Consider the following 14,641-nt stretch of genomic DNA (forward strand, 5'->3'; position numbering starts at 1 on the left):
GTTTTAAAAAGAGCTCCCTTCAGTTTGTGGTGCGAGTGTGAGGAGCTGGGAGCAAGAGGCGCAAGGAGCTGAGAGGGTGTGCTGCTGGAGGACTGAGGAGCACAAGCGTTATCAGACACCAGGAGGAAGGTCCTGTGGTGAGAATAAGGAAGGTGTTTGGAGGAGGCCATGGGGAAGTAGCCCAGGGAGTTGTAGCTGTCATGCAGCTGTTACAGGAGGCACTATAGACAGCTGCAGTCCACAGGGCCCTGGACTGGAACCCGGAGTAGAGGGCGGGCCTGGGTTCCCCCCAAACCTCCCAATTGACCTGGACTGTGGGTTCTTCCAGAGGGGAAGGTCTCTGGGCTGTTCCCCAACCCACATGGTGAATCTCTGCGGCAAGAAAATCCGCCAATAAGCGCAGGACCCACCAAGATAGAGGAGGAACTTTGTCACACTAGATTTACAATAAGATCTTTGGTAATGAAAACTACTACAGTTTCTTTTGTTATTTTAATTAAAGAAATACATCAATGTTGAAAATTTTATTATAAAAGTATTTTAATGACATATTTGCAACAAACAGGATGAAAACATATTTCTCTAAACAAAAAATGAAAGGAGGAAAAAAATTAAACAGAAGAAATTTAACCAAAGCCAACAATCAGAGACAAAGGGAAATCAAGTCTATATTACTAGGAAGTCTAGAACACCATGATCCATTTCTTACTTGGGTATATATGCACTGAGTTCAGGATACATCTCGTCTGATTAGGTCACCAAAATAAACAGTTATTGTCTTCAATTTGTTATTGAGAAAATTTTGTTCTATTTCAACTTGACCTCCTGGCCCAGCTAAGGAAGCAACCTAAAAAGAATAAAAACAGAAAAACAAGCAATTTCAAAACATGTCTTTCATTCATCTCACATAACCAAACATCATCAAAAGTGTTTTCTTTGCTACTATTAAAATGGGGACACATTCCTCGGTAACACTAAAAAATCTCCCCCTAAATATTTGAACAAACAACAAAACAATGGCTGATTAGTGTCTATGTGCCATTTGTGCCTCTGAAAAATCTCCCCCCTTCATAGCTATTAAAACAGTAGGACTACATATGTGGAAAAATGCCTGCTATTGTTTCACACTTCAGTGTTATTTAAAACAGGTTACCATAAATGTTAATTCTGAGGTACAGGACCCTCAGTCTTTTGAGAGCACTGCAGTTCGCCCATCTCACTTGCAGCAAACAGCAACAGTAAGGCACCAAAATGCCAGACAGTCCTGAAATTTTATAGATTATCAGGGCTAAATCTTAAGAATCAAGGAAAGGATGAAAGATTACACGGGAGTTGACTGCTCAAGAAAAAATATGGGATGAGAAAAATGTGTCACAAAAAAACCCTTGACTAGACACTTTTTTTTTTAATTTTAAAGTCTCACACAATGTTTAGAATAAAACAGCTAGCAAAGCAAAGTGACTGGCTGCTGTTGAATGTTCCAGATAGAAATCCTAGTCCCATTGAAGTCAATGGCAAAACGTCTACTGAATCTACTGATGTTCAGTTACTATGCTTTGCACATCCTTAATGCTCCACTAATTTTAAAGGAATATTTACAGGACAGTAGCAAAGAGAACTTGGTGCAGCAGGTGCTCTCATTCTATGACGATAGCATTCAGCAATTGTGTTCTTCCTACTTCATATTTACAGTATGCAGTACCATTGTGCCAAGTGTGAGCAATAGGAAATACTTGTTTATTACAGCAGTACATGTGATGGACTACCACAAGAAGGAAAGAAAAAATATAGGGAAGGTAATTGAAAATGTATCTTTAAAGAAAAAAAAGAAAAGGTACCCTTGAAGACCCTGATCTGGCAATGTGCATGGGCTGGCAGCTGTGCCGATGCAAGGCCTCCTTGATTTCAGTGTGGTTCCACGCATGTGCTGCAGTCTGCCTGCAGCGGTTAAACGACTGGGTGGCACCCAATGTGATAAATTGATACACTTTACTGTCTTTGCTTCAGTTTTGCATTCAAATTGCTCCCAAGAAAGCAAAGGTACAAAGTGATTCTATGCTGACTAAAATGTTAAGGTCATGGACTGCAAGCCTGCAGTAGATTTTAACTGACCTTTAGACCAAGAAGTCCATGGCAGCAGCTGCTAAAATGCAAAATTAAGTATGCACTGTTACCTCTTCTAAACTCCTTTGAGACTTATACATGAGTTTATATTTAAACATGCTGAACTTCCTCTTATTTTTGTATTAGTAAAAAACCAGCTACTGTAATAGAGAGGAAATAACATTAATTTAAATTCTACTTGTGAACTTTTTTATGCAAATCAATGACTACATATTAATCTGAAACAGACATTTATTTTCTTACTTACAGCAGCAGACAAAAACAAAAGCATTAAAAGCTTTTTCATCCCACAGTTTAATGTTAATAAGAAAAGACACTGTTCTTGTCAAAATGCAACCTAACACTTAAGGCAAAAAAGCAGAAGCTGACTGAAGTATTTATAAATAGCACAAGAATCTGAATTTGGCAAGTGGTCAGGAATGTTAAATGTTCTGACTTATTTTTTCTTACTTGAAGTTTTAATGGCAAAGTTGTTAACATCTAAGGGCAAAACAAATTTAAGGAGGTTAGTTTTGTGCTACTCTTCTTTAAGAATTCTGTATAAGAAAAAGCAGTAATCATCCCTTCAAAAGTGTTGGAATACATATGTTTTATAATTAGATTTGTTTAAGTTAATACATCAATATTTTGGAAGAGACTACTCAGTATGAGAGCAGGTACCTACACAATGCCAGCAAAAAGGCATTTCAATATAATTTCAATACACTTAGGAATAGAATTTGCAGCATGAAATGTTTCTGTGCATGACTAATGAATTCCTACTAAACAACAGAAGCATTTAATAAAAGTGTTTGATAAAGTCAAAAAAAGGACTGATTTCTTTAATTTTTCCAGCTTCCTAGTAAGCCAAATGGAAACTACACAACAGTGTATCAATACAAAGAAAAATAAAATGTTGGACTTAGCTGAAATGCAGGACATAAGCATTGAAGAAAGGTAGCACGTACTGAAGCACATTTGAACAATTACACTGTGTGTGGCTATTTATAATTTCATACTATTAGATCGAGGATGAATATAGTTACAATTTCATTCAACCACTAAAAATACTTTAAACAAAGTGTGACAAGATTCCTTGAAGCCAATTAAATATACAAGTTTAAACAATATAGGGAAATTAAACAAAATGTAGTATAAAAGTCTCAAGATTCCAGAATGCCATGAACTACACAGGTTGTCTGCTCAAATCCCACCCACACTCTATGCTAATTCCTCAACCTTCTTTTTGTTGAGGGGCCGTCCAGAGAAACAAACAGAATTCAGTACAGAAGTGCTGCTCGCTCATATGGAACAACCTGCATGCAGGAAAAAAATCTAAGAACATTTTCCAATTACGTTCACGTACAAATTACTGGAGATCTAATTACATACAAGATACTTGCCGGCAATTCTAATCAGCAGGGTTCAATGAATCCTGACAGTTATAGAGGGGGAAAAAAACCCAGCATTACACAAGACTAACTACACACTAATTGACAAATGCTTTTAAAAACTTCAATTACTGCCTTCCTCAATCCCTATTCCCCCCTTTGTTATTTCAAAACATTCTGTTCTTTCATCTCCCATTATTCTTAGAAATATCAATATGCACCTCCCATTATTCTTAGTAAAATTATTTAAAAAAAAAAAAACCACCAAATTTTCTGACATTTCTCCTTTCTACTCTAGTTACATTTTAAATAATATAAGGGGATGTGAAAAAGAAAATATGAGCACGAAAGTAGATCTGGATAGCTACGTTATCTTAGACAATGATTAAAAATTATGGCTCTTTTTAGGTTAGCAATTAAGGTAATGTGCAAACTTACTATATATGCTGAGAGTACATGATCCATCATGGAATGTTTCTCTGTCCTCTTCTTTTTCTCGTACTTTCTTCAGACCTAAATTCCTTAAAGCAGCTAATCTAGGCATCAATTTCCTCCACTAGCTGGACTTACGATGCATAGACTCCCCTAAAATGCCCAACTTCTTTGATTGCTCACACTACCATTTTGCTTTCTCTAAAGAATCAGTCTTACAACTGTGCTATGGCACCCATGTCACTTTATACAATATGTAGATAGAAAATTAAGATTAATATTCTAATAACCTAGAAGCTAACAAAAATCCTAACCTGTTAAGGAAAGATGATATTCTTTAAATGCTTTGGGCTTTACACAGAATACAACGAAGTTCCAATTACTCGCTATCCTTTCAGGCAGCATTTTTCATGTAAATACTTTAAAGACCCAATGAAGAATGACAACTACACCCCTACCTCGAATAACGCTGTCCTCAGGAGCCAAAAAATCTTACTGCGTTATAGGTGAAACCGCGTTATATCGAACTTGCTTTGATCCACCGGAGTGTGCAGCCCCACACCCCCGGAGCACTGCTTTACCGCGTTATATTCGAATTCGTGTTATATCGGGTCGCGTTATATTGAGGTAGAGGTGTACATATGGGAACCCCTCAAAACTCTTGTGTTATTTAAAAACTGAGATAAGCCCAAACCAAAATCCCAGATCCAAGCACCTTGAAATTTAGCAAATCCAGAACTGATCCTGTGATTCTTTCTATTTTGTCTTGAGTCTTCATTAAATACTAGAGAAGCTGAGTTTGTTTTATAGATGAGATGCATTTTAAAAGCAAAGTACAGTAAGTATAGTTACCTGGCAAAATCTATGAATCTAAGTTCTTCTCCTGTGCCAATCAGTGCACATTCAAATTAACATAAAATCTCCCTGTCTCTCACTCTTTGCCTTTAACTATTCGGAAGGGAAGTTGTAAAAGACCCCAAAAGTGGGACTGTCCCTATAAAATCGGGACATCTGGTCATCCTACTTTGCTATGTCTTGGACCTTGTCTAAAAAGCAATGCTAACCAAAGGGATCAGCAGCAGTTTTAAGGACCAGCTCCTCACAAAGCTATAGAGATAGAAATGCATGTCATACAACATCTGAAAGCTGGGTTAAGCTACTCAACATTATTGTCTATGCCTTGTAGGTCATGAGATAGACTATAATCAAATCTCATGCTTCAGGCTTCAGCGGGTTGTCTGCAGGGGTCAGGAAGGAATTTCCCCCCCCCAACGCATAATTGGCTAGGTGTGTTCTGGGTTTATTTGTTCTCCCCTTCCTCTGAAGCATCAGAGATTGGCCACAGCTGAAGACAGGACACCGTACAGGATGGACCAGTGCTCTTGAGGTATTCAGAAATTCCTTTTTCTAGATGCCTGGATGGTGCGTCTTGCTCACCTACTGATTGCCAGACTTAGGTTGGGAAGGATTAGCAGGACCCCTGGGAGTTTCTCCTCCTTCCCCTGCATTGTGGGGTGTGGTTTGCCCGCTGGGATCATGCAGACATATCTCACCTAATCAATTTCCTGTCATTACAGGGGCCTCAAGCATTGGTGATACTTTAGTCTGTCCTGTTCTCTGCCAGTTTAGTCTCCTGAGGACTGAAATGCCTTATTCTAAGAAAAGCCTTTGGGCTTAATATAGGGGTATATGGAGGAAATGTAATGGCTTGTGATATACTGGTGGTCATACAAAATGCTCTGATGGTCCTTTCTAGACTTAAACTCTATGGAAAAATATTCTATGAAAAAATGAAGTGGGTGCATGCCTAGAATTTGATATTTCATGCTTTAGACGTTAATGTTGCCATGGAAAATGTGGATTGAAACGCTGTGGACAGCTACAGTCTTGGTTTATGCTTGTAAAAGAAATCCTGCTTTCACTGCACATTTAATGAAACAGAATTGGATTTTATTTTGCACAAGACTTTAGCTGACACCTGGGCAGTTTGCCTAAATCTTTTCCTTAAATTCAGAGGGAAACACCCGTGCAGCCACTGAGTAATAACTTCTCTGCAGCCATCTTATAAACCATCATCCTGAGAATTTTTGTCATGCTGTTCCGGTTATTATTCCAAACATGAGTATTTTGTTGGCGCTGTCATTTACACAATGATGATTCATTTGGCCAACAAGTCACCAATTAATAGCTCCCCTTCCAGTAAAGTCTCTTGTGTTCATTTTTCCTCACCTTATCTAATTGCTTGTGAAGTTTAATATTTTTTTTATAAAGCAGAGTTAAAGAGAAATGAGATTTGCTTAAGTGCTAAAAGCTAAAGCACAAGTCATTAGATGTTCCCCAAAAAACAGAAGTAGCACTGCTCCTTTTCTTCTATAGTATTAAACTAATATGCTGTACCAAAAAACTCAGCTGAAGAGAAGAATTTTTGATGAATGTTTTTGTGGCAACTAACAGGAAAAGACCTTTCCTCTTAATAAAAAAAAAAAAAACATTTCAGTTTATGGAAGCCAAAGTTCTGTTAAAATATCATTGGGAAGCCACTGATATAGAAATTAAAATAGACTCTCTCTTTATGGTTAAAAGCAAAAGTCCACCCTGCTCTTGATGAATATTTCACACCACTATTTTTTAGATACTTCAGTATTTACTGATAAACAGCTGGTGCAAATATCTTACAACGTAAATAGCAAACAGCAAGTTAAGAAGCTTCAGAAGATCTTTAGTGGACAATATGAATCATCAGCACAAAGGGAACATACCTGAAACCCTTCAGAACCCCAGGAAAGAGTTACATTCTGGCCTCCCAATTTAACGTATAAGCATTTTCCCTCTAAAACCACATGTTTACTCAATTTACAGCGAGATTTGTTTCTGTCTGGAACCCACTTTGATTCTCAAATTAGTTTTTACTGGTTTCTTTTTTGTTTGAACAATATAAGACATTTGGTTTGTAGTTTTTATGGACAGGTTTTAACAATATCATTATACCCTGTATTGCCTAGTCTTAACATATCAAATAGAAGCTCAATACTATCTTGATTGATTTGGCTTATTAGGATAATATCATAAAGGTGAAAGACCATATCTGAAAATTTTTGCACCCTGCTGCTTTTGCAAGAGAACAAGCCACCTAATTTTATTTTTTCAAACCAAATAAGAAGCCTCTTGGGATGTAGATGAATACACTCTAATCTTTGCAAAAACTTTCATGTATGTTTCTAGACCTAACATGATTGATCCTAATGTCAATCACTTACAGAGTGTAACTCCACATAATTCACCACCAATTATTATATATTAGTTGTATTAACATAGCACCCAGGGGCCCCAATTATAGATCAAGACCCCCTTTGTGCTAGGTACTGTACAAACATGGAACAAGAAGACAGTCTCTGCTCCATATGGCTTAATATCAAAATAATCTATTTTAAGTGAAAATATTTGAGTAATAACACTGGGAGATCTAGGCCTGTTCTGCACTACAAAGTTAGGTCGATGTAAGTCGCCTTGCGTCAACCTATTTATGCATGTGTCTATGTTCAAAAATTTGTCTCCGGCTGACATAAGCATCCCATGACAGAGAGACAGTGAAAGCACCTCCCTGAGCAGCACAGAGCCATGGTCAACCTACTTTGGTCAATGCAGTGCGAGCGTAGACTCTGCATTATTCGAAGCAGTGCACTCAAAGCCAGTTAAGACTAACTTGATGGTGAGACAGAGTGCTGAGATGTGACAGGTGGGTCAGCACTCTGATCACTGTAGCCTGAATTGGTTCCCCTAGTAATGGCTGATTGAATAATTAGCTAATCAGAAGGAGAGGCTAGGGAGGTAAGGAACTAATTAGACCTCAACAATTAGACCTGAACCACCTGATAAAAGCCAAGAAGGAAGTGTTATGTGGGGGAAGGAGGACGTGGCTAGCTGAGCCTAGAATGAAGGCACTCCTTAGAGAGAGGGAGACCTCCTCTCCTTTTAGGGCCCTAGCAAAGAAGGGCTGAAAGAAGCAGAGGTTAAAACTGTGATGTTGCACTGTACTGGGGCTGGTGATTGGGTTTAGAATAAAATGCAGCCTACATACAAGAAGAAAGTGGGTCTGAGCAGTTTCTGGGGCATCAGGACAGAGCGTGGCCCTGTCGCGATGGGCAAAACCCACTTACCTCATTATTTCCATCTAGAATATAATTTTTTTTCTGAAGATGGTGAAAGCTGCAGAGATGTTAAGGGAAACTATAGAGGGAGCAAGGAGACCATAGAAGGAATGGGAGGGCACTAGGAGTTGCCAAGGAAGTAAGGAATTACAGATAATGTGGAAAAATATCTGGATAAACTGGCTTTCTATACAGCTTAAAAGATAGCAAAGCTACACCAAGTTATTTGGGAAAATGGCTTTTGTATGGAAAATCCATCTGTGGCTTAACTTTATGGAGGAATATATTATACTCATCCTTACAATCCTAACAGACGCATGCTGAGAAAACTTATCTCCTAACTATCAGCTAAACAGCTCTAATAGAGAACTCTGTGAAACAATGTAATGGTTTAACATAAATCACCATTCGTACACGGCTTTGAGGCTACCTTCACCCTCACCCTTTGTAACAAAGAAGGGCAAAATGGGAAATCATTATTACTAGTTTTCTGAAAAGAATCCTGCTCCCTCTCTCACCCCCATAAAATTTTCATTGAGGGGAGGGGGGAGAGGAGAACCACTGTTGAAAATAATCAGTGCAGATTACTTTAGAAGGCCAATGAAAGTTTGCTTGTTGGGAATAACAAGGGTGCTTTCATGGTTGCTAACACAGAATTGTCATTAGTCTTGATAGTTAAAGACTGCAATCACCTTTGCTGAAATAATGTGGAGTAGGTTGAATAAAATCCAGTGATAGGAAGACAATTTACAGCAGGTTAATTATTGTATGCTGAGACCAAGATTTTCCAAAGGGACTAGTGATTTTGGGTCTCCAATTTGAAACACCTTAAAGCAGTGATTCTCAAACTTATTTGATCATGCCCCCCTTCTTTGTGTCTGTAGTAGTTTACCCCCCCGGCCACATAAGTACATATACAGATAAACAAAAAAAATCAACATGCAACTCTCACTAAATATTAAAAACAGTAAGGCATTGATTCAAACAGAGCCAATGATCCATTGTAATAAGAGGAAAAGCAAAACTGCTTGTGGTCGATGCTTACAATTAAATGTGCACACCGCATCATAGCAAACGGATTAACATATAGATGGCAACAACTTTGTATAACGCTGTGCAAGCTTAACAGAAATCCATCAAAATGCACAGCCCCATCTAGAGTCAAATGCACAGCACCAGCTGAGGAACCTGATATGTCTGGACGAATCAGCTTGGCTAATTATTCATCGCTTTGGGTAAAATGTGCGCAGTACATTCCCCCCCCCCCCGGTAACACTTCTCACGCTCTCTCCCCCAGGATATATTCCGTGCCACCCCTGGGGGGGGGGGGGGAAGAAGGGGGGCAAGCACAGTTGGAGAACCTTTGCCTTAAAGGGACCCAATTTTCAGAAGGTGAATACTTAGCACTTTCTGAAAATCAGATTTCAAGATCTCAAGCTGAGCACCCAAAAACGGAGGCTCCCAAAAATAGATACTCTCGCAAAACTTGACCCAAATGATTTTAACCTGTGAAAATTGTTTACTGGACTAAGGGCACTTTGTAACAGTTGTTTTTAATTGTTTTATAATTGCATGCCCTATTTACAGAACTGAAAACAGACCGTGTTAAGAAATAAGGACAATTCATGGTAACGCATATTATAAACGGTCTTTTTGCTAAAAGGGAAAAAAAATGTGTTTTCTAAAGTAAATATTCACTCATAACTACTGACCTTGTATGCAATTTGATTATTTTTAAAATTAAAAATAGGATACTCAAGTGCTCAGAATACAGTATCATGGAAGCTAATTAAGCAGAGTCAGAGTGGCTAGTGATAATCCAAATTCCACACGTCTCTTGGTAATTAGCCTCTAACAATATTGGTTAGGCTGGTAAAAAAATCATATTAAGTAAGTTGATACTTGAATTGGAAAACCAATTTTACCACCTGTGGGTGATTTGCACTAGGTGTTCTCCCATCGTTTTATTAAAGCTATTCCAATTCTCTTTCTTTTTGCCAGGTTAAACATCCTACACAGTTTTAATCAGAGGTGTCACCTGCAGGATTTCAGTAGAACGTATGAGGAGGGCCACTCCACAAAACCAATTTCATTTTTACCATTTAATGATAGAATAGATGTCTCAGAGTTAACTTTTGTGTTGTTTAAAATAACACTGGACAGAAACCTCATGAATGTGTCATGTTAGGACCTAACTGTGATAAGTTCTCCTTCTAAGGTTATGTCTACATTATGTGTAGCTACTCTTTCGTCAGTAAAATTTTTGTCGTTCAGGGTGTGTGCGACAAAAGTTTAGCGATGGAAGTCCAGTGTAGATGAAGCCTAAGAGTCAGACCATATATGGGTGTACCAGAAAGAGCATCTCCTCCAACCTAGGTCAACTCTTAGCAACGGTATTAACAGTCTGAGAGAAAGGAAAACAGGTCAATATTACTCCTGGGGGAATTCTGTGCATCTGCGGATGCACAGAATTCATCTGTCTCACATAATTTTGTATTTTCCTGCATAAAAAACATTTTGCCTAAGAAGTGCTGCAGTTCCGTCTTTTGCCCACCAGGCTGTGTTCATGCCAGCTGTTCTAGTGCTATAGTGGCCTCTGGTGGGTAAAAGGCAGAACTGCAGCACTTCTTAGGCTAAATGTATTTCATGTGGGAAAATGCAAAATTCTATGCCCAGTGTTGCAGAATTCCCCCAGGAGCAAAGTTCATCACTGACCCCTGCCCACGGATCCAGGTTAGGACAGAGTGGGGCACACAGGGCTGCTGGGGGGGGGGTGTCACAGACTGGGGTTCAGAATGGCAAGTGGGGGGGGAGACAGACTGGAGCATTGGCTCAGGAGCTAGTGGGGTGACAGCATTAAGCCTGGGGATGGGGGCGGGGAGCTGCAGACACCTATGGGGATGAAGGGATGGGGAAGACATGCCTGACTGAAGGGGAGAAGCTTGGGGTCTGACAGGGTCTGCATGGGGCAGCTTCCTAACACCCTAACAATCCCATCTCCTCCCTCCCAAAGAAAAATCTCCCACCCACACCCAACACCCTCCAGGTTCACTCCTAGGTTCCTTCCCTCTCCCTCAGCTCCTCTGTTACCCCTGACTCACACAAGCCTTTGCACTGCTTCTGACAGGTGCAGGAAATACAGTTCTATATTGTAATTTAAATGAATTATACAAAGTTCTGTATTAATATACATAGTAAGGAATCTATTTGTCAAAAAAAATCTTTTTTTTGTCTGCATTGTTACAGACATACTTGCTGACAGATATTTTGAAATAAATTAACACAATAATAGTAACTCGCATGATTATATTGTGTTATTTTCATAAATAGAATATGCAGAATTCTCAAATATAGTGTGCAGAATTTAAATTTTTTCGGCACAGAGTTCCCCCAGAAGTACAATATGCACAACAATATGCTCTTTCTCAGCAAGTATAAAAGGTTGCAACATTTCAAGAGAGAGTAGCAAAATCCCGTAAGAAAAAACAAGCTATGAAAAGAGCCAGCACTACTACCTTAGGGGCAAGTTCTGCTCCTGATCCTGATGGTTTTACTACTTGGTTTGAAAAAACATTGTAAGTGAAAAAGTCACCAGGGTTTCTTCAGCTATCTGAATGTTCACAGAGTTTCCACTGTGCTTGATTTTGAAAACTGTAAAACAAACAAAACAAATACTCTAAAGAGAACAAGGAAGTCTCTTTAAAGCTGTGACTCTAATCCTTTTCTTTAAACCTGTCTCTCCAGAAGAGTTTTTCCAGGAGAAATTTTGTGCTATGGTATGTAAACGTACAACTAGCAACCAACTAAAGTGATCTCTCAATCCAAGCATTGTTAAATCGTTTGATTGATAGTTTTGATACTTTGAAAATGCTAGTTCTGGATTTTTTTTTTTTTTTAAGAGAAAATGTACTCAGTGCATTAAAACCCTGATGCAAGGAGATTCAGCACATGCAGTATGTCACACATACAAAGAGTGTAGGGCTGTCAAGCGATTAAAAAAATTAATTGTGATTAATCGCACTGTTAAACAATAATAGAATAACATTTATTTAAATATTTTTGGATGTTTTCTACAATTTCAAATAAATATATTTCAATTACAACACAGAATACAAAGTGTACAGTACTCACTTTATATTTATTTTTTATTACAAGTATTTGCACTGTAAAAAAACAAAAATAGTATTTTTCAATTCACCTAATACAAGTACTGTAGTGCAATCTCTTTATCATGAAAGTTGAACTTAAAAATGTAGAATTATGTACAAAAACCCCCTGCATTCAAAAATAAAACAATGTAAAACTTTAGAACCTACAAGTCCACTCAGTCCTACTTCTTGATGTTCAGCCAATCACTCAGACAAACAAGCTTGTTTACATTTGCAGGAGATAATGCTGCCCTGATAGTGAGAACAGGCATTCTCATGGCACTGTTGTAGCCGGAGTCGCAAGATATTTACGTGCCACATGCGCTAAAGATTCATATGTCCCTTCATGCTTCAACCACCATTCTCGGGAACATGAGTCCATGCTGTCCTGCTCGATAACCATCCAAAGCAGTGTGGACCGACACATGTTCATTTTCATTATCTGAGTCAGATGCCACCAGCGGAAGGTTGATTTTCTTTTTTGGTGGTTCAGTTTTTGTAGTTTCCACATCGGAGGGTTGTTCTTTTCCGACTTCTGAAAGCATGCTCCATACCTCGTCCCTCTTAGATTTTGGAAGGCACTTCAGATTCATAAACTTTGGGTCGAGTGCTGTAGCTATCTTTAGAAATCTCACATTGGCACCTTCTTTGTGTTTTGTCAAATCTGCAGTGAAAGTGTTCTTAAAATGAACAACATGTGCTGGGTCATCATCCAAGACTGCTATAACATGAAATATATGGCAGAATGTGGGTAAAACAGAGCAGGGGACATACAATTGTCACCAGTTCAGTCACAAATTTAATTAACTTGTTATTTTTTTAATGAGTGTCAGCAGCATGGAAGCATGTCCTCTGGAATGGTGGCCAAAGCATGAAGGGGCACAAACGTTTCACATATCTGGCACGTAAATACCTTGCAATGCCAGTTACAAAAAAGTGTCATGCAAATGCCTGTTCTCACTTTCTGGTGACATTGCAAATAAGAAGAGGACAGCATTATCTCCTGTAAATGTAAACAAACTTGTTTGTCTTAGCGATTGGTTGAACAAGAAGTAGGACTGAGTGGACTTGTAGACTCTGAAGTTTTAAATTGTTTTGGCTTTGAGTGCAGTTATGTAACAAAAAAAAAAATCTACATTTGTAAGTTGCACTTTCATGACAAAGAGATTGCACTACAGTACTTGTATCAGATGAATTGAAAAATACTATTTCTTTTGTTTATCATTTTTACAGTGCAAATATTTGTAAGCAAAAATAATATACTTTTTGATTTCAATTACAACACAGAATACAATTATGTATGAAAGGGTAGAAAAACATCCAAAATATTTAATAAATTTCAATTGGTATTCTACTGTTTAACAGTGCGATTAAAACTGCAATTAATCGTGATTAATTCTTTTGAGTTAATCGTATGAGTTAACTGTGATTAATCGACAGCCCTAAAGAGTGCTTAAAAACAAGGAAATTAAGATTTATAATTAGCACAGATAGAAAGAACCTTTTTTTAAAAAAAGTTAAAAACAGGTCTTTTATATTTTACTGGGGCTGTTCATCTTCAATTTGACCTAAAAATGCAACACATGAAAAATTATTCTTGTAACAAGAACACAATCATAGGCAGGTAAATTTGATGGGATTTAAAAAAACCAAAACAGTTTCTTTAACACTTTTCCCCATGTTTTATTAATACTACTGCTCCCTCTAGAGATAGAAGAATGAACTGAAGAGAAACAATTTGATTAATTGCACCTTACCAAGGGCTAGTCTACTCCACTAGTGGGCCAAACAACAAAGGTTATCTTCCATATATGCATGTAGAATTAATACTGCTTATCAAATATTCTCCATGTGCTGGCCATGTACAACATAGCACAAATTGGCTTGGTACATTATGGATTCCCCCCCCCCCCCTTTCTCTAGTTAATAAATAAAATAAATAAATAAAATCAGGAATTGGCCGCTCCTGTAGGCAAGATACCAGACTTGAAGGACCAATGACCTGATCCTGTATGACAAATCTCATAAGAAGTTCTCTAGGGATGGGTCTGCCTATTCTACTTCTTTTCCTTTTTTGTGTTTTGCCACCTTGTACACTCCAGGACTAAACAAATGTAATGTTATTTAAGTAGTGAGGGGAAGGAGGAATGAAAACTAAAAACCATTTGTTTGTTTTCTTATATCCTGAACAAAACATTCTAAAAAAACCTGCTGTTTACAAACTGGGATGGGCACAATTTTTCAGGAATAATCCTTCTGCATTAGTACTTACTGTAACACTGTATGGAATATGGGTGACCATTTACATTATTGATACCAATATTACAAAATTGCAATGAATCTTACAAGATATGCCATATAAGGTATCAGTGGCAAAGTTATAATTTGCTAAGTATGATAATCTTGTTTATATGTAGGT

At 38.0% G+C, this 14,641-nt stretch overlaps 1 protein-coding gene across 1 annotated transcript in view; it reads right to left on the reverse strand.

Moving 5' to 3' along the window:
- Positions 1–595: 595 nt before the first annotated feature.
- TGS1 (trimethylguanosine synthase 1) overlaps positions 596–14,641 on the reverse strand; it is a 48,625-nt gene continuing 34,579 nt past the window's right edge. The window contains exon 13 of the mRNA XM_065398574.1: positions 596–847. Within this exon, the coding sequence (XP_065254646.1) occupies positions 731–847 (117 nt within the window). The 3' untranslated portion in view covers positions 596–730. The remainder of the gene's footprint in view (positions 848–14,641) is intronic.

The sequence above is a fragment of the Emys orbicularis genome, chromosome 2, assembly GCF_028017835.1.
Source record: "Emys orbicularis isolate rEmyOrb1 chromosome 2, rEmyOrb1.hap1, whole genome shotgun sequence".
Taxonomy (NCBI): domain Eukaryota; kingdom Metazoa; phylum Chordata; order Testudines; family Emydidae; genus Emys; species Emys orbicularis.